The sequence below is a fragment of the Pyrus communis genome, chromosome 11 (assembly GCF_041283825.1).
Source record: "Pyrus communis isolate YQ-2024b chromosome 11, ASM4128382v1, whole genome shotgun sequence".
NCBI lineage: Eukaryota > Viridiplantae > Streptophyta > Magnoliopsida > Rosales > Rosaceae > Pyrus > Pyrus communis.
In genome coordinates this window covers 4,973,044-4,998,128 of record NC_142575.1, presented here as the reverse complement: position 1 = coordinate 4,998,128, position 25,085 = coordinate 4,973,044, and the positions used below count along the sequence as shown (strand labels likewise).

Below are 25,085 nucleotides of genomic sequence, written 5' to 3'. Positions count from 1 at the left end.
AGTCTAGCATAATGAGTTCAAGGACTACTATTCACATATTTTAGTTTAGATTTAGATACCAAAACTCTACTTGGATGAAAATCTGAAGACCAGTACTCTAATTTTTTTTCAAAATAAAACATATAAGTGCAATTAAAAGAAAATAGATATATCAAGTTGGTTAAAATATGAGAATTGTTATTAGCACTCCAAAAACTCATTCTACATTCTAAACTTTCTATATTAGGAAAGAAAAATACAGTTGTGAGGAGCGTAGAATGAGATTTTTGGAGTGCCAATAACACTTTCCTAAAATATTATGTGACGTCAGGCTGCAAAAGCCTAATTGAGATGCTAATAGCCTAATATGGTAGGAATTCGCACAAAAGCCTAGGCTATAGCTCACGTTAGCTGAGAATGTAGCTCCGCCGTTGCACATCGCTACCCAAGATAATTTAGTCTTCTTTGTCTGACAGTGACTTCAATTTCTTACATCCACTGAAAAATATATCGGTCAAGTTGGGCGCGTACAGCCTTCCACCGTCCTGGAAACCCACAAAATTTGGGCATCCGGATATATTCATATGGAGAAGTGATTCGAGTTGAGATTCTTGCGGAAACCATTCAAATTCCGGACAATCACAAATACTCATAAACTGAAGAGATGGGAGAGAGATTTGCATCACTTCTGGCACTGACCACATGTTTTTGGACCTGGACATAGATATCTCCTTCAAGTTGGGCGCAATCAGCACTCCCCCACCCACAAAACATACCTGGACATAGATCTCCTTCCAAGTCGCGAGACTTTTAAACCAATCTCAGAATGGACCATCTCTGGAATCCCTACTTCAGCTCATGAAAACAATCGACATGAACAAGTTATCACTGAGAACCGTATTGCACAGTTGGGGAGAACATTGCAGGATTTTATTGCAGAATGGCTTACAAAGTTGAACAACAGAGAAATTGATCGAATGAGGATGCCCCTGAATCATTCCGAGGCAATAACTTCTGGGACACCTACGTGCAATTACTGTTATGAGAAGCTGATCTCCTTCCTCTTGTACTGGTTTCGGATTTCGATTTCCCAAATATCATCTACCCACAGAGGCATCAAACAGGGAAAATTGCTGGTATGGATAAGCATGTCGAACACAGCGCCATAATGAAGAACATGCTCGTAAAAGAAATCATGTGTGCCGGCCAACTAGGGGTACTTATATGTAGATCTTCTTTCTCTTGTTTACTCTGTTTTGAGAATTAGAAATTTATTACAAGCTTATCTTCTCTGGTACTACTGAGATTTTCTGGCAGCCAACATTTATGCATAAGAGTTGTTTACTTTTGTTTGCTCACAATTTTCGCGTACGTATCATTGCACAACTCCAAACCTACACATGCACAGCAACTGGAAAACTTTTGTAGCTCTGTGCATCCCTAAGGGAATGATGAAATGGTGATCATTTGATAAGACATGATTAATAGATAAGATCATCTTGCAATACTAATTAAACAAGTTGAATTTAGACAGGTTGAGATCGATTAGTAAACAACAGAGGGTTTTCAATACTCTGGTCTTACAACATTCATGCATGATCATAGATTCACTGTTCCACAGAAACGAAATCATCATCCATATTTTACAAACCAAACGTTTGAATTCGAATTCCACAAAGTACCAAAATCTACCTCTCTATAGACATAATTTGGAAACAAACTTGAAAAAGGAAATTCGGAAACTAGAGCTCATAAACTTGTTGAACCACCGTAAGACACAATAAGAAAAGAGGAACAATTCCACTCCATTTAACCCATCAGTTTCAAGCCTCCTGAGAGATGGTAGCTGTGCCAATGCTGGCATTGAAAAACAATGTTCACAATCCACAAGTCGAAGAGTAACAAGATGAGAGAACGAACAAGTCATCTCCTAACCAATTTGGAATTTTTGTAGCTCCGTATCTTTCTATCGCAAATTATTTCAAGTTTATATTTAACATTTGAAACATGTTTATGATTTAACATTTACCTGTAAAATTTGTTATTATGTGAACATTAACATTTGAAACATGTTTATGATTTAAAATTTACACAGCCAGATCGTAAATAAACACATAAAAGGAACGTTGACGAATTACGTACCATTGCAAATCATATCTCTCAGTCATATTGATCGATCAATATTTCGGGGATGTGAGAAATCTTGGGCCAATCTTCTCCTGTGTTTCTGTGGCACCGTTGTGATAGCAAATCACACTTGTAGATTCGTAGATGAGAAAGAGAAGTGGGTAGCCCTTCATCTGGCAAGCTCTGGAGTCGAGGACAAAAAAAAATCTCCAACTTCTCGAGAGAGATGAGGTGTCTTAACGCCTTGCCGTCAATGGTTTTCAGATTCGGATGATGGAGGATTCCGAGAGAAGTGAGAGTGGTTGGCAGCAGCCCCTCTTCTGGAAATGATTCGCCAATTTCTTCTTCTTCACATTCTGAGAAGCCGACATCCAAGTGTTCGAGAGAGGTGAGTGTTTGTAGACCCCACCGCATACGGTTTGCCATCGGTTTTTTACATTTCCAGATACTGAGTGAACGCAATTTAGACGGCAATCCCCCTTCCGGAAATGATTCCAATTCTGGACAATCCCATATACTCAAACACGAGAGAGATGGGAGAGAGATTTGCATCTCCTCTGGCAGTGACCTGAATTCTGGGCACTTCTTTATATACAATTTATCGAGGGATGAGAATTTAGATTCTTCCGGAAATGATTTAAATTCTTTACACCCTTCTATGGACAGAGACTGAAGAGACGGGAGAGAGGCGTGCATCTCCTCTGGCAGTGACCTGAATTTGTTACATTCTTCGATTCGCATCGTCTTCAAGTTGAGTGCTTGCAGTCCTCCTCCATGGGGGAAACCCACAAATTCTGGGCACTCCTTTATCTCCAAATAATCGAGGGATGGGAATTTAGATTCTTCCGGAAATGATTTAAATTCTTTACACCCTTCTATGGACAGAGACTGAAGAGACGGGAGAGAGGCGTGCATCTCCTCTGGCAGTGACCTGAATTCGTTACATTCTTTAATTTCCATCGTCTCCAAGTTGGGCGCTTGCAGTCCTCCTCCATAGAGGAAACCCACAAATTCTGGGCATCCCTTTATCTTCAGAACAACGAGGGATGGGAATTTAGATTCTTCCGGAAATGATTTAAATTCTTTACACCCTTCTATGGACAGAGACTGAAGAGACGGGAGAGAGGCCTGCATCTCCTCTGGCACTGACCACAAATTTTTAAAACGGCACATAGATATCTCCTTCAAATTGGGCGCAAGCAGCACTCCACCACCCACAAAACATACCAGATTCAGGCAATCTGATATTCTCACGTCACGGAGGGATGCGAGTTCAATATTGAATTTATTGCATTCTTGCGAACAAGCGAGGGATTCGATATTAACTTTCTGCAAAATTAGCCGCTCAAGTCTTGGGAAGTAGTGTAACGGTAATTTCCCCGTTAGTTTGGGACAGTTCTCCAGACAAAGCTCGCAAAGATTAGGAAAATGTCCGCCTTCTTCTTCTTCACCTCCGGGGAAATACCACTCTTGCCATTCCGGCATACTGCGGAAACTCAGAAACTCCAGAGATTTTAATGCAGGCCCATAAAACTCAGACCCCACTAATTCCACTCCATTCAACCCATCAATTTCAAGCCTTTTGAGGGAGGTTAGCTGCCCCAATGCTGGCAGGGAGAAACAATATCCACAATTCTCAAGTCGGAGAGTGATGAGATTAGAGAAAGACTCATCTCCCAACCAACCTGGAAACTTTGTACCTCCGTATCCCTTTATAGCCAGTACCTTTAGGTTTGTATTGGGCTGCAGGTTGCCCAGCACTCGGCTATCGTTTTGAGAATCAGCAGTGTCACCTTCCCATTTCAAATGTATTTCACTGAGCTTCTTGTCCATCAGTTTGGCCTCCAAAGCATCCTCAGCATGCCTGATATTTTGAAGCCCTGAAATATGAAGATTTCCACTCAAATGCTGAAACCCCTTTAACTCATCAATGTTTCCCCCAGCATCTTTGCTCAAGACAAACTCACCTCCAAATGTTTGGAGATCCTTCAACTTGCCCATGTGGGGGGGCATCTTTTTTATTTTCGTATCTCTGAAATCAAGATGACGCAAGTTGATAAGTCTTCTCAAATCAGTGGGCAACTCAACAAGATGGTGACAATTCGACAACAATAACGTTTGTAAATTACACAAACTGCATACCGTGTCAGGTAACTCCCGGATTAGAGTGTTACACAAGTCGAGGTACCGTAGATGCTTCAAGTTGCCAATCAAATCAGGCAACTCCGTGATATCATGCACACGTAGTTTGAGAACTCTTAAACATTGTAGCATTAAAAGGAGATCAAGTCGTACTGGCGGCCGAAAATAGCTTCTGCCAAGAATGAAGGTGCGCAGATACTTAGCTTCATAAACAGTGTCAAATTTCTCATAATCAACATTAGATGAATATTGCAAATAAGAAAAATGACGACCCTTGCTCACAACGTCCAATGAGAAGTCATGGTCTTCCAATCTAATGCAAAATTCCCCACATACGTAAGTCGCCAAATCATGCATCAGATCATGCATGATGAAACAATCATTTGAAGATGAGTATTGAAAAAATGACCGTGAGATTAGATCATCAAAGTATTTATTTCCAACATCTTCCAACATAGTCTTCTTTTGGGGTTGTAAAAGATCTTCGGCCATCCACAACAAAATTAATTCATACTTGTTAAATTTATAATCTTTGGGAAATATGGAACAATAAGCAAAACAACGCTTCAGCTCCGAAGACAAGTACTGGTAGCTTAGCCATAGAGCCGGCAGAATGTCAATCTTTGCATCTGACAACTCCCATATGTCACTTTTTAGCACATTTTCCCATTCCTCCGCATTTGATTCAGAGCGTAAGAGACCACCGAGAGATTTTGCAGCTAAAGGAAGGCCTTTGCACTTGCTAACAATTTGTCTTCCAATTACCTCAAGATTTGGATCTATAATAACACTTGCATCTTTGAAGGCATGTTTTGCAAATAAAGACCAACAGTCTTCCTCAAGTAAGTGCTCTAAATAGTAGGTTTGAAGAGTACCCATCGTAGATGCAACACCATCATTCCGTGCGGTGACAATGATCTTACTTCCATGATCTCCAGACTCGAAGGGGCGTTTTAAGGAATCCCAAATATTGTAATTCTCGTTCCAAACATCATCAAGAACAAAAAGAAACTTCTTCCCCGCCAAAGCATCTTTGAGTTTGACTTGAAGCTGGTTTAGGTCTGTGGTATTACAGGTTTGTGAAGTGACTGAGGCATAAATTATTTGTGTGATCTTAACAACGTCAAATTCATCAGAAACACAAACCCATGCCTGGAGCTCAAAATGCTGCTTCACTCTATCATCATTGTATAAGAGCTGAGCAAGGGTGGTCTTTCCGATCCCACCCATGCCCACAATGGGAATAATGCCAATCTTACTACAAGTGACATCATTTGATAGCAACAATTGAATGATGGTTTCCTTCTCATGATCTCTTCCATACACATCAGAGCCTTCTACTAAAGAAGTTGAAAGCAATGTTTGTGAGATTTTGTGTCTACTACCACTTTTCAAATCAAGGGCATCTTTTTGTTCTACAATGAAGCTTAGCCTCTCAAGAATTTCCTCTATCTTGCTGTCTACAGACTCATCAAAAGCATGAAAAGAAGCAGAGATGAGGTCTTGTACCTTGCTAGTGCTACTTCCAAATTCAGCTTCAATTTTTCGCCTCAACGCTTCTGTCTTGATCTCGTCCAGTAGGTCCTCAGCATCAAGGACTGCCTCTTTAAGCTCGTGCAGCCACAGCCTCACATGTGGGTTACGTAATTGCTTTTGCTCGGCATCATCATAAACCGCACTGACAGAATTCAACTTGATCCTCAACTTCTTCAGCAACCCATTAGTCAATTTCTTTCCTCTGATGAAGTTCCTGACCTCCTGAGAATCCAATTTCACAAATACTTGCTGGAAGAAACCCGAGAGAGCGGCTCCACCTACCACCGCCAGCGCCATGATCGATCTCTTCTTTGCAAATGGAAATTTTGTGACACAGTTGAAAGAATGTATCACAACTAATCAAAGACGCGGAAGAATCTGGTCTTCACCGTGTAGACTTAAAAGGTGATGACTCATGTAGAAATAAAAGCGCATTACAAATCTACAACGCATCAGAACCACTCGTTCTTATAAAGTTAAAATCCTTACGTCGTTCGTTTTTTTTTTTTTTTTTTGTGCTTTTTGGATTTCACATGTCAATAATCCACCGCGGTGTTGGTCGGCAGGAGCTCTTGAATGCTGCGGGCCCAGTCCAGATATCTGTTCACAATCGCCTTGGCAATGAAGATAAGGCTGTGCCATTTGAACTTCAAAGATTTATCAAGGACTCATCTGGTCTTGCAACATTAATTCTTCTTTTTTAGTATTTGAAAATTTGTCTTTTTTTTTTCTTTGTCAAAATTAACTCATATTTTATTCAACATCACCGAGCTGCAACAATTTCCTAGTAGTGATGGGGAAAGAGGATTTTCTACCTTCCTAATATCTCTACCTTTCTATGTCCTCCTATTTGAACAGTTACGGTTAAGCTACGTCAACATCTTGTATTGATTTTTTTATAGAGATAATAAAATAAAAGGTAATGTGTGAGAGGAATGAATGAAAATGGATGAGAATAGGAGGGTAAAGAATCTTCCTAGAAAGTAGATTTGTTTTTTTTTTTTTTTTTTTTTTTTTAAATCCAGAAGATTTGGTTTATTAATTCCATGGTTATTCTTCATCTCTAGAATACCCGTGGCAAAGATAGCTCTTTTCTTAGCAAGCAAACTAAGTTGTTTAAATACAAGTAGATAGCTCATTTATGGCTTGTCAAAAATGTTATGACAGCCCGCATGCTAGCTGCACGCTTTTATATGGCGTTTTTGAAACGTTATTGAAAACTATTCTATCATAGCGTTTTAGAAATGCTATTATAGATGAAAAGATAACATTTCTGACTTGCTATCATATGTACATTAAATAGCATTTCTTTAGTGCTATTATTTGTTTTTGATAACGTTTATAATGTGTTATTATCTGTTTTTTGATAAAGTCGTTGCAAATAAAGAAAACAGTCAAAAAAATATATCGATTGTATTCTATCTATGAATGTAACAAACATAAAGATTTACAAAAATTAAGAAACATGCATTGGACTCATTCCACCTAAACATTGAATACGCATAAACCTTGAAATGAAAAGGTTAGGCCAAATCTACTAATACTACTACACTAATGCACATCACTACTCCCCATCACCATCAAGTCTCTCCTTCTTGAAGCTTCTTTCTCTCAAATCCCCTTCGTTTCCCTGAATTTCCACAAAGAAAAAACCAAAATTCTAGAAGTTCAACAACCATGAGAATGAGACTTATTACATTATTATTGAAACTATTCACTTTTATAAAAGAAAATTGGAGTATTGGTCTTGAATTGTGACTATATTGTTGTTTTGGTCCTTGAATTAGAAGTCCAGTGAAATTGACAACTAAATTTGACAGAGAGAATTGTTATTGACACTCCAAAAGTCTCATTTTGCGCTCCAAACTTTTTATAATTAGTAAGTAAATTACACTTGGGAGGAATGTATTATGAAAATTTTGGAATGCTAATAACAGTTCATTTGGCAAAATATAGAACATCAGTTTTATTGCCAACTTGTATGTAAAAATTAAGCACGTTAAATGATATTCTACCTTCGCGGGGTAGAGGATGTTCTACTCTAGGGGAAGAGAAGATTGAGCTAAGCCACACAACGTGTCAACATTAATTAGGCATTGAACTCAACGAATATATAACGTCTTTGTCATCCTTGTCTGAAACCTCTCACTTACAAGTGAACAAAAATATCTCTAAACTGTAATAGTAGTCGTAACTCATATACCAACTTTAAAGAACTGTTAATTTCATGAATCAAACCTTCTATTGTGTTACAAGGAGTCAATGCTCTCATTTACTCTTATCTTCACGTGTACAGTGTACTCACAATAAAATTCCTTTATGCATTAATGTGTGTCAGAACCTTACATTACTAAAATAAAGGATTTAGATTATGAGTGAAAGTAATCCATCATTCTAGTAATTAGATCTTCATCTTTAACTCATTGTATTCCTGATTTAAACAATACCCCTTCGATTCATTTATTGTAGATTAGTGATCTTGTAACATGTGAACTTTCTAGTAGCACACGTAATACCACGTACACAGCTTCAAAGCCACCTAAGCAGATTGAATCGCGATCACAACGGGACATAACAGCGTTTGATATCAACCGGCCGTCTCGATTAGCGAAATTAAACAAGCAAAATACCGGTTTCTGTTTCCGGACAGAAAAACATAAAACCTATCTCTCCTTCCGCGGTCTCACTTCCGACCAAAACCTCAACTCCGCCCACACAAACCCACCTCACGCGCCGCCCAAGCAAAAAAAATGGAGGGCCTGTGGCGGGCGGCTACGGGCCAAGACCCGAGCCCGGAAGATTACACCGGAATCGAGTTCTGGTCCAACCCTGAACGCGCCACTTGGCTGACCAAACAAGGCGAGTACATCAAGACGTGGCGGCGCCGCTGGTTCGTCTTGAAACAGGGGAAGCTGTTCTGGTTCAAGGACAGTTACGTGACCCGTTCGTCGACGCCGCGCGGCGTGATCTCGGTCGGCACGTGCCTGACGGTGAAGGGCGCCGAGGACGTGGTGCACAAGCCCTGCGCCTTCGAGCTCTCCACCACTAATCATGATACGATGTACTTCATCGCCGATTCGGAGAAGGAGAAGGAGGAGTGGATCAACTCGATCGGACGGTCCATCGTCCAGCACTCCAGATCGCTCGCGGATTCCGAGGTCGTCGATTACGATAGTAGCCGACAGTGATCATAAACTCTCGATTTTCATGGTACAGTAATAATATGACTATAATTTGTGTTTTTTTTTCCCGTAAATTTGATGTAATAGTTGTCGTGTTTGATAAAAAATCGGAGCTTTTCTTGTTTTCTTGCTGTCGAATTTGGACAATGTAGGCTGAATTTTGTTTCTCTGTTGCCTTTTTTCGTAATGTAGATGATATTTTGTGTGATTGAGAGGCAATTCTTTTAATTTTTGTGAAAAGGTTTGAACTTTGATGTTGTAATTTGTGAAAATCGAGTCTTGATTCTGTGTTAGCTGTGTTCACTTATTGGTGCTTGTAGAATTTGCATTCTTGGAGTGAATAGAGTTGCATTTTCCATGAAACTGGATGCTTTACAAGTGTTTTTTTGATCAAGATTGTCGGTATGGTTTTTGAATTTCTGTGCTTCAGTCAAGGAATTTCGATGTCTTGGAGTTGAATCAACCTTATTAGTCGTGTTGTCTTCGTGTTTGTAATTGTACAACCACTTTTGAGAAGTTTTGTGTTGCTGTGTGAACTTTGTAAAGGTGCTAACAGAGCGCATCTGGTCGAATTTGGTTGCTCAAGGGTTGTATGGTTTAGTGAATTTAGAGCAAGATAGGTCGGGAAATCAACTGTGTTGGATCAAAGTCGCCATGAAAATGTTATTTCGTTCACTCCATAAAAATCCTCATTGACAAAACTATTTTAATCCTCATTTTAAACTTAATCATCCAAATCCAAGTGTAAGAAGTTTGTTTGTTAATATAGAGTTGAGTCTGTTTGCATCTCTATTAAAGCATGATGTAGCCGTATGCAGGATATACCGCATTTGTTTGTTTGCATCATGTAACCCAAACATGTGTCAGTTTTTCTTCAATCTAGTTCAAACCGCAGATGATTAAGTTTCAACAGTGTCATTACTAGCAAATAACTGCATATAAACGTGATTTTGGAGTATGTTTTGAAGCGTCGAACCAGTCTCAACCTTGAATACAATCAAGGTGCTTATCTAAAAATGTTAAAAGTAAGATTGAAACTTCGTTTGCATAGGGTTTTAGTTGCAGAGGTGTGGGGGAGACTGTCGACTTGGTTCAATTATGTAGTGAGCTGTAAAAAGACGGTTTTTCTAGCCACGGGAAGAAACTCCTGTAGAACAAGTGCTGCGATCGCCTCTCATAGGAATGGGTTAGGACCTAACCTACAAACTTCGGCCTCCAACTCAACAAAATTCTAGTTCATTCAATAAATCCCGTACTTTGATTCTTCCTGTGAGTCGCTAACCAATCCAAACCAACAATCTGGTTCACCCGAAACGATCTAAACCAATTTTATTTGTTTGGTTACAGTTTGGGAAAATCATTACTGAGATAGTAGGCTTCGTTTCGTTTCTTGTTTGGGGATCACTAGGTTTGATTTGGTGGAGTGAGGCTATCGTTGATTTGGTAGCTAAAAATGAGAAAATGATAAACTGAAGTTCTTGGTCTGCAAGAAATGATGTCAATTTGATAAACTGGAAGCTTCTTGATATATGTTTCTCATATGGTTCCAATCTATCCTTGTACTCAAAAACTTTCAACCTAGACATAGTATTTAACTCAAGTTTTTTCTCAACCGTCTATTCAGTAAGCAATCTTAGTCAGCACCTTTCATTTGCAAGATTTAAATTCAGAACCGACTCGAACAAAGTCAGGACTTGATGTCATGCACAAACTCCAAAAACCCTCTTCTCGAACAACAAGTTTCGTTTGATTTATCATTGTAGAACGAAAACATATAAATTACTAGCCGATAAATTCATAAATAGAATACAAGAACATGGAAAAATTTGTACATTCATGAGTTCTTATACTAACAAAATTAGCAACCCATACTACTTAAAACCCAAATTCTCACCAATCACATCCTCAATAAATTTCCCAACAGAAGCAAATGAAGACCCCCCATCCTCCACAGCTTTTCTAGCCATCTTTCCCATCTCTTCCACCTTCTTTCTCACCTCACTATCCTTCTCCATCACACCAACCACAACCCTCTCAATCTCGTCCGCCCCCACCATGTCAGCGCTGCCTCTCTTGTAATCCAGCCTCATCTCCAACGCCATCCCCAACTCCCTCACCATCCTAAAAGCATTGAGCTGCTGCTCTGCATACATGGGCCATGTCGCAATAGGGACGCCATGCCACAAGCTCTCCAAGATCGAGTTCCACCCACAGTGAGATAAGAACCCTCCGGTCGCACTGTGGGCCAGGACCTCCACCTGTGGGGCCCACCCACATATCAACCCTTTCTTCCCATTGGTCCTCTCCAAGAACCCATCTGGCAAAACTTCTTCAAGATTTGAGCAATCACTTGGGACTGTGCCTTTGGGTGACGGCATGCGCAGGGACCATAAAAACCTCTGCTCACTTTGTTCAAGCCCTAAAGCTATTTCCTTCACTTGCTCTGCCCTAAAGCTTCCCAAGCTACCAAAACACAAAAACACAACAGATTTCTGAGGCTGGTCATCAAGCCATTTGATGATCTTGTCGCGCTGTGCCTGGTGTAGGTTGGAATGTGCCTGATCGTCATTCAGGTCGATCACTGGCCCAACTGGGTACACTGGGGGAATTCGGATGTCATTGGACAACAATGTGATAGCATGTGTCTCTAACTCTACAAATGTGTTTGCTACAATGCCTCTAGTTTCTCTAAATCTTGAAGCCAACTTGATGTAAGCAGAGCGGCTACCGTCTTTCAAAGCCATCGGCAAAACTCTAGGAGGAACCGGGTGGACAATACCTAGTTGTCGAAAAATTTCAAAGCGTTAGAATCCAACTCCAAGAAATCAAAACTTTTCAATTGGAATGAAGTCTAAAAATTTGTTGTTACAACGTGTCTTTAAACATTGAACATTTTTGTCTTGTTTGTACTAGAAGGGTTAAAAGTCTAAACCAACTCAGAACATTCTCTCTTTTTTTTTTTGGCTCAGAAACACTTTTAACATTTTCTGTTAAACGCATTCAAAAGGGCCTGTTATTGTCACAAACATACCTGGGATTAACCATTCGGGATCGGATTCTTCAACCGCAACCTGGTTTTTTTCATGAAGAATTGGAAGTTGGAGCATGAGAGCTAGATATCCTGCATTGCTTGTCATGAAAAGATAAGAAGGAAGATTGAGTTCCTTGGCCACATAAATCATGGACACACAGAAGAAATCAACCACCAAAGCAGCAACACGAATCGAATCCATACTATTAGCATTGGAGGAGACGAGGTTGGTGATGATTTTCTTGACATTGGGGACGTGACCCTCAATGTAAAGAGTGATGAATTTTTCTAGTGAGTGGTACGTCTCTTGTGGAGGTTGATGATCTTGAGGTTGTTGGACATCGATGACTCGGATTCGGGGTTCTGAGGCTGCAATCGATTCTGTGTATGAACTTAGAGTGGTTCGGAGGGGTGACTGGATGGCAAGAACGGTGATCAAAATTCTGTCATCGCGATCGATCAAACGCTTTGTGAACTGCAGTGCTGATACAAGGTGACCTGCTCCTGGTGCTGGGATGAACACTAGTTCCACTTTCTTCATCTTTCTGACTTGTTCTTTCACTCTTTCTGGTTTATACTTTCCTTGCACATCAATCACACACATAAATATAGTGATGTTCTAGTATACATCATAGTGCTTAATTTCAAATACGCATTAAAACACAATAATATACATAATCAAATAACATAAACAGTGTGAAAAGGAGACAGAGTACAGAAATAGGATTGATTGCATGTGTATGGCTCCCCCGCATCATTGCTCACGTACTATTACTGTCATTTTTCTCACTGACTGACCTACCTAAGGCCAAGAGTGGGCATATGCCGCCACATCGGAGAACTTATATCATACTGCTTAATTTGATTATGCATTAATACAATAATATACATAATTGAATGACAGAAATAAACAAAGATTGATTGCATGTGTTAATATTATATGGCCCTCCCCTACGAGATATTTTTCAGTGTGACCAGCACAAGATATGGTGCATCACGTGTTACTATACAAATGATGAGATATGTGTGTTAAAAAATTAGTAACTTAAAAAAAAAAAAAATTTCCACCACTTATATAAAAACATGTGGTGTACCATCCGTGTTCCCGTCATAATGAAAATTTTCTCCTCCCCTACTTTATTGCTCACCTGTGTTCCCGTTATAATGAAATTTTTTTCTCATTGACGGACCTACCTAGGGCCAAGAGTGGGCATATGCCGCCACACCGGAGAAATTATATCATACTGTTTAATTTGATTACGCATTAACACAATAATATACATAATTGAACGACAGAAATAAACAAGGATTGATTGCATGTGTTAATATTATATGGCCCTCCCCTACGAGATATTTTTCAATGTGACCAATACAAGTTGTGGTACATCACGTGTCACTATACAAATGGTGAGATATGTGTGTTAAAAAATTAATAACTTAAACAAAAATAAAATTTCCCACCACTTACATAAAAACACATAGTGTACCACCCGTGTTCCCGTCATAATAAAAATTTTCTCCTCCCCTACATTATTGCTCACTCGTGTTCCTGTTATAATGAAATTTTTTTCTCACTGACGGACCTACCTAAGGCCAAGAGTGGGCATATGCCGCCACATCGGAGAAATTATATCATACTGTTTAATTTGATTACGCATTAATACAATAATATACATAATTGAACGACAGAAATAAACAAGGGTTGATTGCATGTGTTAATATTATATGGCCCTCCCCTACGAGATATTTTTCAGTATGACCAGCACAAGATGTGGTACATCACGTGTTACTATACAAATGGTGAGATATGTGTGTTAAAAAATTAATAAATTAAAAAAAATAAAATTTCCCACTGCTTACATAAAAACACGTGATGTACCACCCGTGTTCCCGTCATAATGAAAATTTTCTCCTCCCCTACATTATTGCTCACCTACTATTATTTTCATTTTTCTCACTAGCGGACCTACTTAAGGCCATAAACTTTTGTTCAATGTTAAAGTAATTAATGTATAAAACTAATAAGTGAATCAAAATCAATATAGTCCCAGCCCCACACAATGCATATAAGCCCACTTGGAGGACAAATTGGTAACGAACTCATCATTGATGAGATTCGAGTTTGGTTGCATTAGGATTGTATGGTTTAGAGAATTTAGAGGAAGATAGGTTTGGATTAGTGAAATCAACTGTGTTGGATCAAAGTCACCACAATGAAAATGTTATTTTGTTCACTCAGTAAAAATCCTCGTAAACAAAACGATATTAATCCTCATTTTAAACTTAATCATCCAAATGCAAAGAGTTCATTAGTTTGTTAATATTGAGTTGAATCTGTTTGAATCTCTATTAAAGCATGATGAAACCGATATAGAGGATATACCGAATTTGTTCATTTGCATCATGTAACCCAAACATGTGTCATTGTTTCTTCGATTTAGTTGAACCTCGGAGGATTGAGCTTCGACAGCGTGTGACTAGCAAATAATTGACATTACTGAGATGGTTGGATTCGTTTCGTTTCTTCTTTGAGAAGATCAATAGGTTTCATTTGGGGTAGTGAGGTTATGGTTGATTTGATAGCAAGAAATGAGTAAATGATAAACTGATGTTCTTGGTCTGCAAGAAATGATGTCAATTTGTAAAAACTCTGGAAGCTTCTTGATCTTTTCTCATATGCTTCTCATCTATCCTTGTATATGCATTTACATCATTGATTAATATGTGATAACCAAAATCTTTTAATCTAAGCATGGTATTCAACTCCAATATTTCTCAATTGCCTTTTTTCCATAAGAAATTTTATTCAACTACTCTTGTCCACGAGGTTTAAACTCAGAATCTCAACAACATGGGGACTCAATGTCACAAACTCCAAAGTTCCTCTTCCCTAAGAAATTTACAAACTCATTTCGTTTGATTTATCATTGTAGAAGGAAAACGTATAAATTACTAGCCGATAAATTCATAAACATCATAAGAGAACATGGAGATATTAGTACATTTAAGAGTTCTTACTTACAAAATTAGCAACCCATACTACTTAAAACCCCAACTCTCACCAATCACATCCTCAATAAATCTCCCAACAGAACCAAATGAAGACCCCCCATCCTTCACGGCTTTTCTAGCCATCTTTCCCATCTCTTCCAACTTCTTCCTCACCTCACTATCCTTCTCCATCACACCAACCACAGCCCTCTCAATCTCGTCCGCCCCCACCACGTCAGCGCTGCCTCTCTTGTAATCCAGCCTCATCTCCAACGCCATCCCCAACTCCCTCACCATCCTAAAAGCATTGAGCTGCTGCTCTGCATACATGGGCCACGTCGCAATAGGGACGCCATGCCACAAGCTCTCTAAGATCGAGTTCCACCCGCAGTGTGACAAGAACCCTCCGGTCGCACTGTGAGCCAGGACCTCCACCTGTGGGGCCCACCCACATATCAACCCTTTCTTCCCATTGGTCCTCTCCAAGAACCCATCTGGCAAAACTTCTTCAAGATTTGAGCAATCACTTGGGACTGTGCTCTTGGGTGACGGCATGCGCAGGGACCATAAAAACCTCTGCCCGCTCTGTTCAAGCCCTAAAGCTATTTCCTTCACTTGCTCTGCCCTAAAGCTTCCCATGCTACCAAAACACAAAAACACAACAGATTTCTGAGGCTGGTCATCAAGCCAATTGATGATCCTGTCGCGCTGTGCCTGGTCTAGATTGGAATGTGCCTGACCGTCATCCAGGTCGATCACTGGCCCAACTGGGTACACCGGAGGGATTCCGTCGTCAGTGGAAAACAATGTGATAGCGTGTGTCTCTAACTCTACAAATGTGTTTACTATAATGCCTCTAGTCTCTCTAAATCTTGAAGCCAACTTGATGTAAGCGGAGCGGCTACCTTCTGTCAAAGCCACTGGCAAAACTCTAGGAGGAACCGGGTGGACAATACCTAAGTGTCGAAAATTTTCAGTGTAAGAATCCAACTCCAAGAAATCAAAACTTTTCAACTGCAATGAAGTCTAAAAGTATGTTGTTACAACGCGTCTTTAAACATTGGACATGTTTGTCTTTTTGGGGGGATATAGCATTATACTCGTTTGATATAGTGAAATTTCTTCTGCAAAGCACTTTTACTCGTAAGCACCTATGCTAGAAATGATTTCATATGACACGTTGATTTTTGTTTATTATAAAGTCAATTGCTTCCACAAAAGGGGCTTTAAATGCTTTGTGAAGAAACCACTTGCATGCACTTGCATGTGCTTCTCTAGAAAGAGCTTTTATGTCTCAGAAACACTTAAAAAATTTATGTTAAACGCATCCAAAAGAACTTGTGATTTTCACGAACATACCTGGGATTGACCATTCGGGATCGGATTCTTCAACAGCAATCTGGTTTTTTTCATGAACAATTGGAAGGTGGAGCATGAAAGCTAGATATCCTGCATTGCTTGTCAGGAAAAGATAAGAAGGAATATTGAGTTCTTTGGCCACATCAATCATGGACACACAGAAGAAATCAACTACCAAAGCAGCAACACGAATCGAATCTGAACTATTAGCACTAGAGGAGACGAGGTTGGTGATAATTTTCTTGACACTGGGGACGTGACTCTCAATGTAAAGAGAGAAGAACTTTGCTGGTGACTTGTACATCTCTTGCGGAGGTCGATCTTGAGGTTGTGGGACATCTATGAATCGGATACGGGGTTCTGAGGCTGCAATCGATTTTGCGTATGAACTTAGAGTGGTTGGGAAGGATGACTGGATGGCAAGAATGGTGATCGAAACTCTGTCGTCGCGATCGATCAAACGCTTTGTGAATTGCAGCGTTGATACAAGGTGGCCTGCTCCTGGTGATGGGATGAACACTAGTTCCACTTTCTTCATCTTTCTCGGTTGTTCTTTCACTCTTTCTGGTTTCTACTTTCTACTTTCTTTGCACATCAACCACACGTAAATATAGTGATGTTCTTCTATTAGATACAAATGCTTGATTTGAACTACGTATTAAACTGCAAAATGCAAAAAAAGTGTACCGCAAAAGGATTTGATTGCATATATATATATATATATTAAACTTAATACATTATATTGCCCTCCCCTACATCATTGCTTACGTATTCTGTCTATTTTGTCGCTGGGAGAAATTTCTCAATACTAGCAACATGGCTACACTAAGTTTTATAATACAATTGGTTAGAAAAGATAAAAAATTCGATTAGTCATAGTATTACACTTAGTGCAACGTTTCTTTTCAACACACTAAAAGACCTCCCCTAGCTATAAGGCAAGACTGGGTACATGCCCCCATACTCAAATAAAACTACAAAAATGTTATTTTTATTGTATCATATTTGTATTATTTTTAATAAAAATAAGACTTACATGTATTAGTTTGTGGTACTACCATAAAAAATGTAATATAAATATGGTAAGTATAGCATTACTTATAAAACCAATATACTCAGCCCACCGCAATGAATATAAGCCCACCAGTTCACTCCCAGTTTTTCTAGTAGTGATAGGTGCGAAAAGAGTCAAAAGACTATGGCAGCAACCAACAAGAACAGAAAAACTAGCCACACAAAAAACACAAAAAACACATAAAAGTTAAGTTTTCTGGCTAGATGGTACCTAACCACAATTATCTTGTAGGATATTGCATTACCACCTACTGATCGTTTGAAATTATCATGTAGGATATTGCAACTTTAGTGATTATAAAAAGAGTAATACTGGAGAGATTAAAATTTTAAATTAAATTTTATAAACAAAATGATGTAGTTGTTGATGATTAAATTATTACTTAAGTATTAATTAACATGTTTACTTTCTATTAGTGACACGTCATTGCATTACCCTTATAAAAATTCATTAAAAGGGAAACACTTCTTTTGTGAACAGAGACATCTTTCTTTGTATCATTTCAAAAATAGAAACTTGGTGGATATGTAAAAGATATTCTTTCTTTTCCATCACTTTCACATACTAAAAAAAAATTGTGACATTTCAATTTTTTCAAACTTTTCAAATCGATTGTTTTCTATATATCGTAATGGGCGATTTTAACGTTTATAGTAAAAAAGAATAATCACAATACGTTTTTCGAACGAGAAAATATCTCTTTTTTTAATAGTTTTGACTTTGAATTTTCTTGTTCTTGATTTTCATCTATATAATAAATTTTATAAACAGGTCTATTTTTATATTGTGTTTCTTCAAAGTGGAATTGATCTTTTTTTTTTTCTTTTCCATTCACTCGAATCTTATATTCACTAAATTCAAAATATTATGTGTAGCCACATTAATTAAAAGAGATGTGTTCTTAGAGCCTTGAATACTAGAAGAAAAGCACCTATAACTAACAAGATTACGTGAAGAATCAAGTAATGGAGTCTTGGATCCTAAAAGTACATAATAAATATCACCAAAGCCCAATACTGCAAAGAAAATTAAGTGAAATACTTCAGGCACAAAGTATGGAAATGTTATAGAACTTCCCCACCTAAACCTACCCCCTAATCTAGAGTAGCTAGGTAAGGAGGTAAAATGAATCCTTTGTTCATGCAGAGGCTTTTCTAGTACAAAATGAGTCACTTCAAATAAGTTCATTGGTTCAACCTAAAGAATGAGGATCCTCTCTGGATTTTCTTTGTGATGATTTTAGAGTTCCTCAAATCATGTTCATTCATCGTACAAATCATTTTAAATACTTTTATTTAAAATTAAATATGAATAGTAACATGACAAAAACCAAATGCACGATATACGATGAACGAACATGATTTGAAAATAAGAGGATCCGGAGAGGATCCTTATTCCAGCCTAAAATACCATTAATCTGGCATGGGCTATATCAATCATAACAGTTCATCGGATAAATAAAAAGTCATGCATTCTCGACTCACCAAGTGAAACCGATGGCTTCCTAGTCACAACGAGCTAAATTTAAATTTAAATCAAAGAGCACTTTCACAAGGTAGATCCTCCTCAAAGAACTTAAGGAGCGTTCTCACAAGCTACAACCTCCTTCAAGAAATTAAAAAACCACGAGCTCGGCTAGTGCGAGAGTGACTATAGAAGAGATGGTAACTCTAAGCACCCACCTTATCTCTCTGCCACGTCACCCACCAAACCCTCCTCCGAGAAATTTCAATTAGTTATATTATTACACTTAGCCCACCATTTATTCCCGATACACTAAAAAATCTTTCATAGCTAAGGCAAGATTGGGCACATGCCCCCACACTCAGATAAAACTACAAAAATGTTATTTTTACCACATTTTTCATACAATATTTATATCACTTTCTAATAAAGACGAGATACACGTGTATTGGTCAGTCATACTTATATTAAAAATATAATATAAATATAGTAAGTGTAGCGTTACTCATAAAACCAATGTGAATCAAGGGAAATGATCCTTTCCACCAAGTTCACCAAGGCACACAATCCGGGTCTTTGAAATTTGATCAAACGACTACAAACAGAGACCCACTTTAAAAATTATAATAACTTTAGCCGTTGAATCAAATTTCAAATGTTTGAATTATGTGTCTTGGTGGACTTGATGGAAAGAATCCTCTCTGGATCCTTTCCTAAAAATAAAAACCAATATAATCCGAACCCCAAACAAAGAATTTAAGCCCACTAGTTCACATCCCATTTTCTTCAGATGCGAAAAGACTACGGCAACAGGCATCTTTCTTTGTATCATTTAAAAAATAGTAGTCAAACTTGGTGGATGCGTAAAAGTTTTTTTTTTTTTTTTTCATCACTTTAACATATAAAAAAAATATTGTGACATTTCAGTTTTTTCAAACTTCTTAAATTAATTGTTTTTTATGGGCAATTCTAAGTCAAAAAGGATAATCACAATAGATTTTTCAAAAGAGATTTTTTTTTAATACTTTGACTTTGTTGTAAAATCGATGGTGTGTGCAGTGGAATAAATAAAACAAGACATAAAATTTACGAGGTTCCTCTACAGTCAGTGTGACTGGAGTACATCTTCGGGGCAGCGGTGGTGCTTTCATTATAATTTAGAATAATAAGAGTACAAAAGTAACTCTCTCTATTATCTCCTCTCCTCTTCCTCTATTTTATCTCTTCCTCTCTTTTCTCTCTTCCTCTTTTTTCTCTCTTCCTCTTCTGTGAACTTCTTCTTTCATCCTTATGAGTTGTGTTCCATAAGACTTGCTTTTATAGAAGCAAATCACGAGCAACATAGTGATTAATGGCCAGCCATCTAGTCACCTTTACAACACTTCCCTTTGGATGGCCACAAGTCTTCGATTGACTCGTTAAAGTCTTGATTTGTTTTGGATGCTCCTCCTAATGAGTATCTCCCCCTAATTTCAAATCATTTAGGCTGATAGTTAATCATTCTGCTTTAGCCTCTTAGCGAGAAGAGTTGCCGAAATAGGTGATTTACTTGTTGTTAACTTTCCACAGGCTTGTTCTTGAACTGGGCTGGAAGATCTTCTGATTTCCTCCAAAGGTCTTAATTTACTTCTTTTATCTGGAGCTGAATTTGATTCAAGGGTGGTGGACACTTGATCTTGAATCGGACTTGTGATTTCTTCAAGGATCGTCTAGGCTTGATTTTGAATGAAATTGGACCATGAAGAGCTCTATGTGACAAGTGATCTTAGGCTTTGTCGGGGATATACTAGCACGTGTTTTGTTGTACTTGTCTCCACATATTTCAATGTATCATTTTCACTTGCCTTATATGTTCCCCTTGCAGAATTGGTATCTTCCCTATGCAGGTTTGACATCTTCTCTTATAGTATTTGTCCTCTGATGCAGGAGTGAAATGCAAACCTTGCATTTGAATGGTCCTTGACTTCTTGGTGACTCATCAATGCGTGGCAGCCTCAGTGTAAAAAGTCAACAACGGGCCAATTATTCTGCGGCGTTGATGACTTGAGACCCAGCTCCATCAACAGTTGAAGATGAGTACTCGAGAGCAATTCTAGGTAAGCAATCAGGAAAGGTTCCAGGCAGTCGGTTCCTTACCGAAAGTTTGAGTGGAGGTTCCGACATTTCTTTATCCTTATCTTTGCAGGTAAGAACAAAGAAAAAGGAAATGACAGGGAGATTGTATGATATGAGATACTCTTGCTCTCGTCCTTGATGATATGAGACAATTTTGCTGTGCTGTGACTGGTTTTGAAGAGGTGTTCTCGGAGAGGAAGAAAACTGGGTATTTCGATATGCTTTGTTGAATATGCATTTTCGGAGATGAGGAAGAGTTAGGTATTCTTACAAGTCTGCCTTATTATGGAGAACGAAGGTCGACATATATAAAGATTTTTCAATAGCAAGTAGTAGTGATGTGCCTTTACTCTTGTCAGCAACTGCGGTGTAATTAGAACAGTAAGATTTACGCGTTTTCAACTTTGTCAGAGATCCCTGACAAAGTTGCACGGGATACCGAAAAAGCTGAGATTGCGTCTGAAAAATGCCAACGAACTTTATTCAGGAAAATCTGGCTTTTGAAATTCGAAGAGCGGTGCCTCTTCGATCTCTGAACAAGTGGCTATGTTGCCTCTTCTTTTATAGAGACATCAATTGTGTTCAAGAGTATGCTCAGAAAGTTGCTGCCTGTAGAAATTTTCCCTTTCTTGCACTTCTGAGATTTTATTTGACCTTATTTTTCCTTCATCATTTCTGAAAATGGCTTGCCCATCTAACATTTTATTAGATTTGAGTCTTATAAGTGATACAGATGAGCAGCGTCAGGATAATATATGGCGCCCGTCCTTCTTATCTTCTAATGGTCCTCTTACGGTTGGGGACTTTGTGATGAAGAATAACATAACCGCTACATTGATAGCTAGGAATCTTCTCACTCCAAAGGATAACAGAATCCTTTCAAAACGGTCTGATGAGTCAGCCGTTCAAGACTCCTTGGCTCTCAGTGTTCAATGTGCGGGCTCTGTATCCAATATAGGCCAACGCCTACTTGCTCGAACTCACCAAGTTGAATCATTGATGGCTAAGGTGGCAAGTTTTAAACAAGAGATCATAGGGCCCAAGCACGAGAATAGAGTGTTACACTTGCTTGCAAATAAATACTCGACGAGCATGAAAAGAAAGCTTGACCAGCTTCAAGAATCCGAAAGTCGAATTCAAAATGATCACCAGAGGTTCGTTGCTAGATTCCGAAGGCAACTGATGCCTTCCCATTTTGGCTTTTTTTTGTCAAGTACTGGGGTGCCACATGATCAATCTTCAGTGCCTCCCTTTTCTGGGGTATTGCCGAGTATTAAGGCTTCACATGAGCAACCTTTGTAAAGGCTTCATCCTGTTTGTTTGTTTTAACTCAATTTATCTTTACCCTCACGAAGATAAATGATCATTCTTAGTGTTGACATCATTTGAGTATTCAACTCATAATCGTTAATCCATATGATTCTTTAATATCATAAATATCACGGATAAGATTCGTGTTGGCATATTGTTCGATCTGCAATTGGAGACAATATTTCTCTCAACACTTTATAATCTTTCTTGACTCTTCAGGAGTTTCAATTTAATATCATCAACTCTTACAAGATATTTTAGTATGTTGCAACAATATCATAATGAAAGTGCTCACTAAGGCAAATTATACCATCCATTGGTATTGAGTACATATTTTATGTTTTACCCTTTGGGGCTTACTTCAAGCAATTTGAATCCTTCAGGGATTTTCTACACTTCATGACACATTTTTCCTTTGAAATTTATACAGAGCAATTTGCTTCCATGTATATTTGAGGGATTTACTTATAGAGATATGATGTGGGCGACTCATAACCTTTCGTATATAATTCTCCATTCATATGAACTTGTTTATAACCTTATGTCATATCATGTGAGTGTATTTCACGGTATTACAAATACCCATATGTAACCTCCTTGGTTCAACATTTTTTGGCTATTTGTATTGTATTCAAATTTATAGGTCCATTTTTCCACGTTCTTACAAAATTGTAATAGAATTGTCTTTCTCCATTTTTGGCCAATAATTTTGTTGACGAAAAAAGAACGGGACTCAATATCAACACAGCTCATTGATGAATTTAGTAGCTACTTGTAGAAACCAAAATACCATTGGTTATCATCAATTCTTGATCCCATATTCTCAAGTGCATGCGCATGCATAAAAGCTTTTCATTTCTTTTTTGGATATCCATTGCCTCTTCAAGGGCATTACAATTATCTCTTCCAGGATAGTCATAATTTAGAGAATGTGGATCATAACCTCCTCTTAAGCGTTATAGAGCTTGGATTGTAATCTCCACTTCCGGGATTTGAGTCATTGGAACCTATAAGTCTATCATGCTTCATGCATGAGACATCAATATTCCTATGTCCGCGGATTGTCCTTTTTGGGACGTATATCCATATGGCGATTGTCATGCTTCTGGCATGTTACAGTTATGCTTCGGGAATGCAAAAGTTCAATAGTGCCATATTCTTCTTCTTTCGAAGAACTGAACATTTTTGAGTCTGAGGGTTTGCCACACTTCAGGCGTGTAACAGATAAATCGTTTACTGCTTCATTATATTGTCTAACAGGGACATCAATTCTTCTAGGCACATTTGCAGCAAGTATATGTGATTTCATTACTTTTGTTGCATCATTAAATGCATTTGGCATTTGATTTGCATATTGTTGCATCATTCAATTATTCTCACTTCGTTTTTATATTGATTGCTTCATGAATCAAAATAAGACAAATTCTATTCGTTTTTTTGGAACGATATTTTCTCATCATTCTTCTGGAATGATATTTTCTCATTGTTCTTCTGAAACGAAGTTATTTTCTCCCCCTAACGGCGGGAAAATTGTCTTATCAAAATGACAATCCGCAAACCACGCAGTAAACATATCCTCAGTCAAGGGTTGCAAATATTGAATGATAGATGGTGTTCAACGTCAATGCCCAATCCACGATGATGCCTCATTTCAGTACGTTGTGGCAGTGCAATATGCACAAAGATAATACAACCAAAAACTCGTAAATGTGTAATGTTTGGCTAGTGCCCAAACACGAGTTGTACTGAGAAATATTGATGGTTGGCAACATGTCTCAACCAAATTAATATTACATCATGTAAAATGACATGTCCTCATGTAGAAACTTGGCAATTTCATTTTCATTAGCAAAGCGCGGGTAATCAATTTCATCCGCTTAATAAATACTTCTGCTAAACCATTTTGAGTATGGATATAAGGAACTTCTGGTCCTTATTTAATAGTCTGTAGAATGAGACTCTTATGGCTTTTATTACAATTAAGTTGAGGCACTGCGGCACTTCAAACTTACTGTACTCATCAAGGAACTTCATGTCCTGATCTTGAGGATCATGGGACTTCATGCCCGATCTTTTTGCATGATGGAACTTCGGGTCCAATCATTTTATATGATAAGGATCAAGAAACTTCAAGTTCTGATCTGATAAAGGAACTTCAGGTCCTGTATATACTCATCGTAACAAAAGATAAATACAATACGTAAATTAAAGCAATATGTGGTAATTTCAGCCATAGTAAATAAATTGCATTTAAGTAAATAAAGTTTGTGACAATGACTTTAATTCAGCACCATTCACATAAATGAAAACTTAAAATAGTAGGCGGTAAAACCGTCCATGGTAACTCAATTGCTTTAAAGTAAATAGAATATGTGAAAGTGTTTTAAGCCAACACCATTCATGTAAATAAAAAGTATCAGAACCTTTTATTTTTGCCACTTCCTTTTGTCCTTTTTTATTTGTTAATTTTTTATTTTTTATTTTTTTGTCAGCACCAAGCTTCAAAACCTTTTCTCACATGCTGCACAATTTCTTTGCTTTTATTTTTTATTTTTTATTTTATTTTTTATTTTATCAAGCTCATCAGTTTCTTTCCTTATCACCTGATGATGCACCATCTCCTTTTTATTTTATTTAATTATTATTGTCCTTATGGTTCCATGCATATTCCATAAACTTTTAGTGCATGTCAGCATCACACTTTTGTCTCAACCTTATTCAAAACACCCATCTTTTACTGTTGACTGAAGACCTCTGGTTCTGGCTCTGCCTC

General features: G+C 38.1%; 2 protein-coding genes and 2 pseudogenes across 4 annotated transcripts; 1 reads left to right on the top strand and 3 right to left on the bottom strand.

Annotated features, from left to right (window-relative positions):
• Positions 1–2,996: 2,996 nt before the first annotated feature.
• On the bottom strand, positions 2,997–6,179 carry LOC148692725 (putative disease resistance RPP13-like protein 1 pseudogene; annotated as a pseudogene). The gene has a single exon (XR_015953102.1). The product of XR_015953102.1 is annotated as a putative disease resistance RPP13-like protein 1 pseudogene (transcript).
• Positions 6,180–8,309: 2,130 nt separating this feature from the next.
• On the top strand, positions 8,310–9,174 carry LOC137743455 (pleckstrin homology domain-containing protein 1 pseudogene; annotated as a pseudogene). Its single transcript, XR_015953103.1, has one exon. The product of XR_015953103.1 is annotated as a pleckstrin homology domain-containing protein 1 pseudogene (transcript).
• A 1,514-nt stretch (positions 9,175–10,688) lies between these two features.
• On the bottom strand, positions 10,689–12,764 carry LOC137741306 (UDP-glycosyltransferase 71K1-like). The gene is made up of 2 exons (XM_068481028.2): positions 11,998–12,764; positions 10,689–11,745 (listed from the first exon to the last, which is right to left on the bottom strand). Exons 1-2 carry the CDS (start codon positions 12,599–12,601, stop codon positions 10,838–10,840), a joined length of 1,512 nt encoding a protein of 503 aa, XP_068337129.2. The 5' UTR covers positions 12,602–12,764; the 3' UTR covers positions 10,689–10,837.
• Positions 12,765–14,946: 2,182 nt separating this feature from the next.
• LOC137743873 (UDP-glycosyltransferase 71K2-like) lies at positions 14,947–17,021 on the bottom strand. Its single transcript, XM_068483807.2, has 2 exons — positions 16,348–17,021; positions 14,947–15,944 (listed from the first exon to the last, which is right to left on the bottom strand). Exons 1-2 carry the CDS (start codon positions 16,883–16,885, stop codon positions 15,037–15,039), a joined length of 1,446 nt encoding a protein of 481 aa, XP_068339908.2. The 5' UTR covers positions 16,886–17,021; the 3' UTR covers positions 14,947–15,036.
• Positions 17,022–25,085: the final 8,064 nt, after the last annotated feature.

Coding starts and splice junctions, on each gene's coding strand:
- LOC137743873 (XM_068483807.2), bottom strand. CDS start 16,885: ATGAAGAAAGTGGAACTAGTGTTCATCCCATCACCAGGAGCAGGCCAC. Junction 15,945..16,347: donor TCCCGAATGGTCAATCCCAG/GTATGTTCGTGA, acceptor TTCGACACTTAG/GTATTGTCCACCCGGTTCCT.
- LOC137741306 (XM_068481028.2), bottom strand. CDS start 12,601: ATGTGTGTGATTGATGTGCAAGGAAAGTATAAACCAGAAAGAGTGAAA. Junction 11,746..11,997: donor TCCCGAATGGTTAATCCCAG/GTATGTTTGTGA, acceptor TTCGACAACTAG/GTATTGTCCACCCGGTTCCT.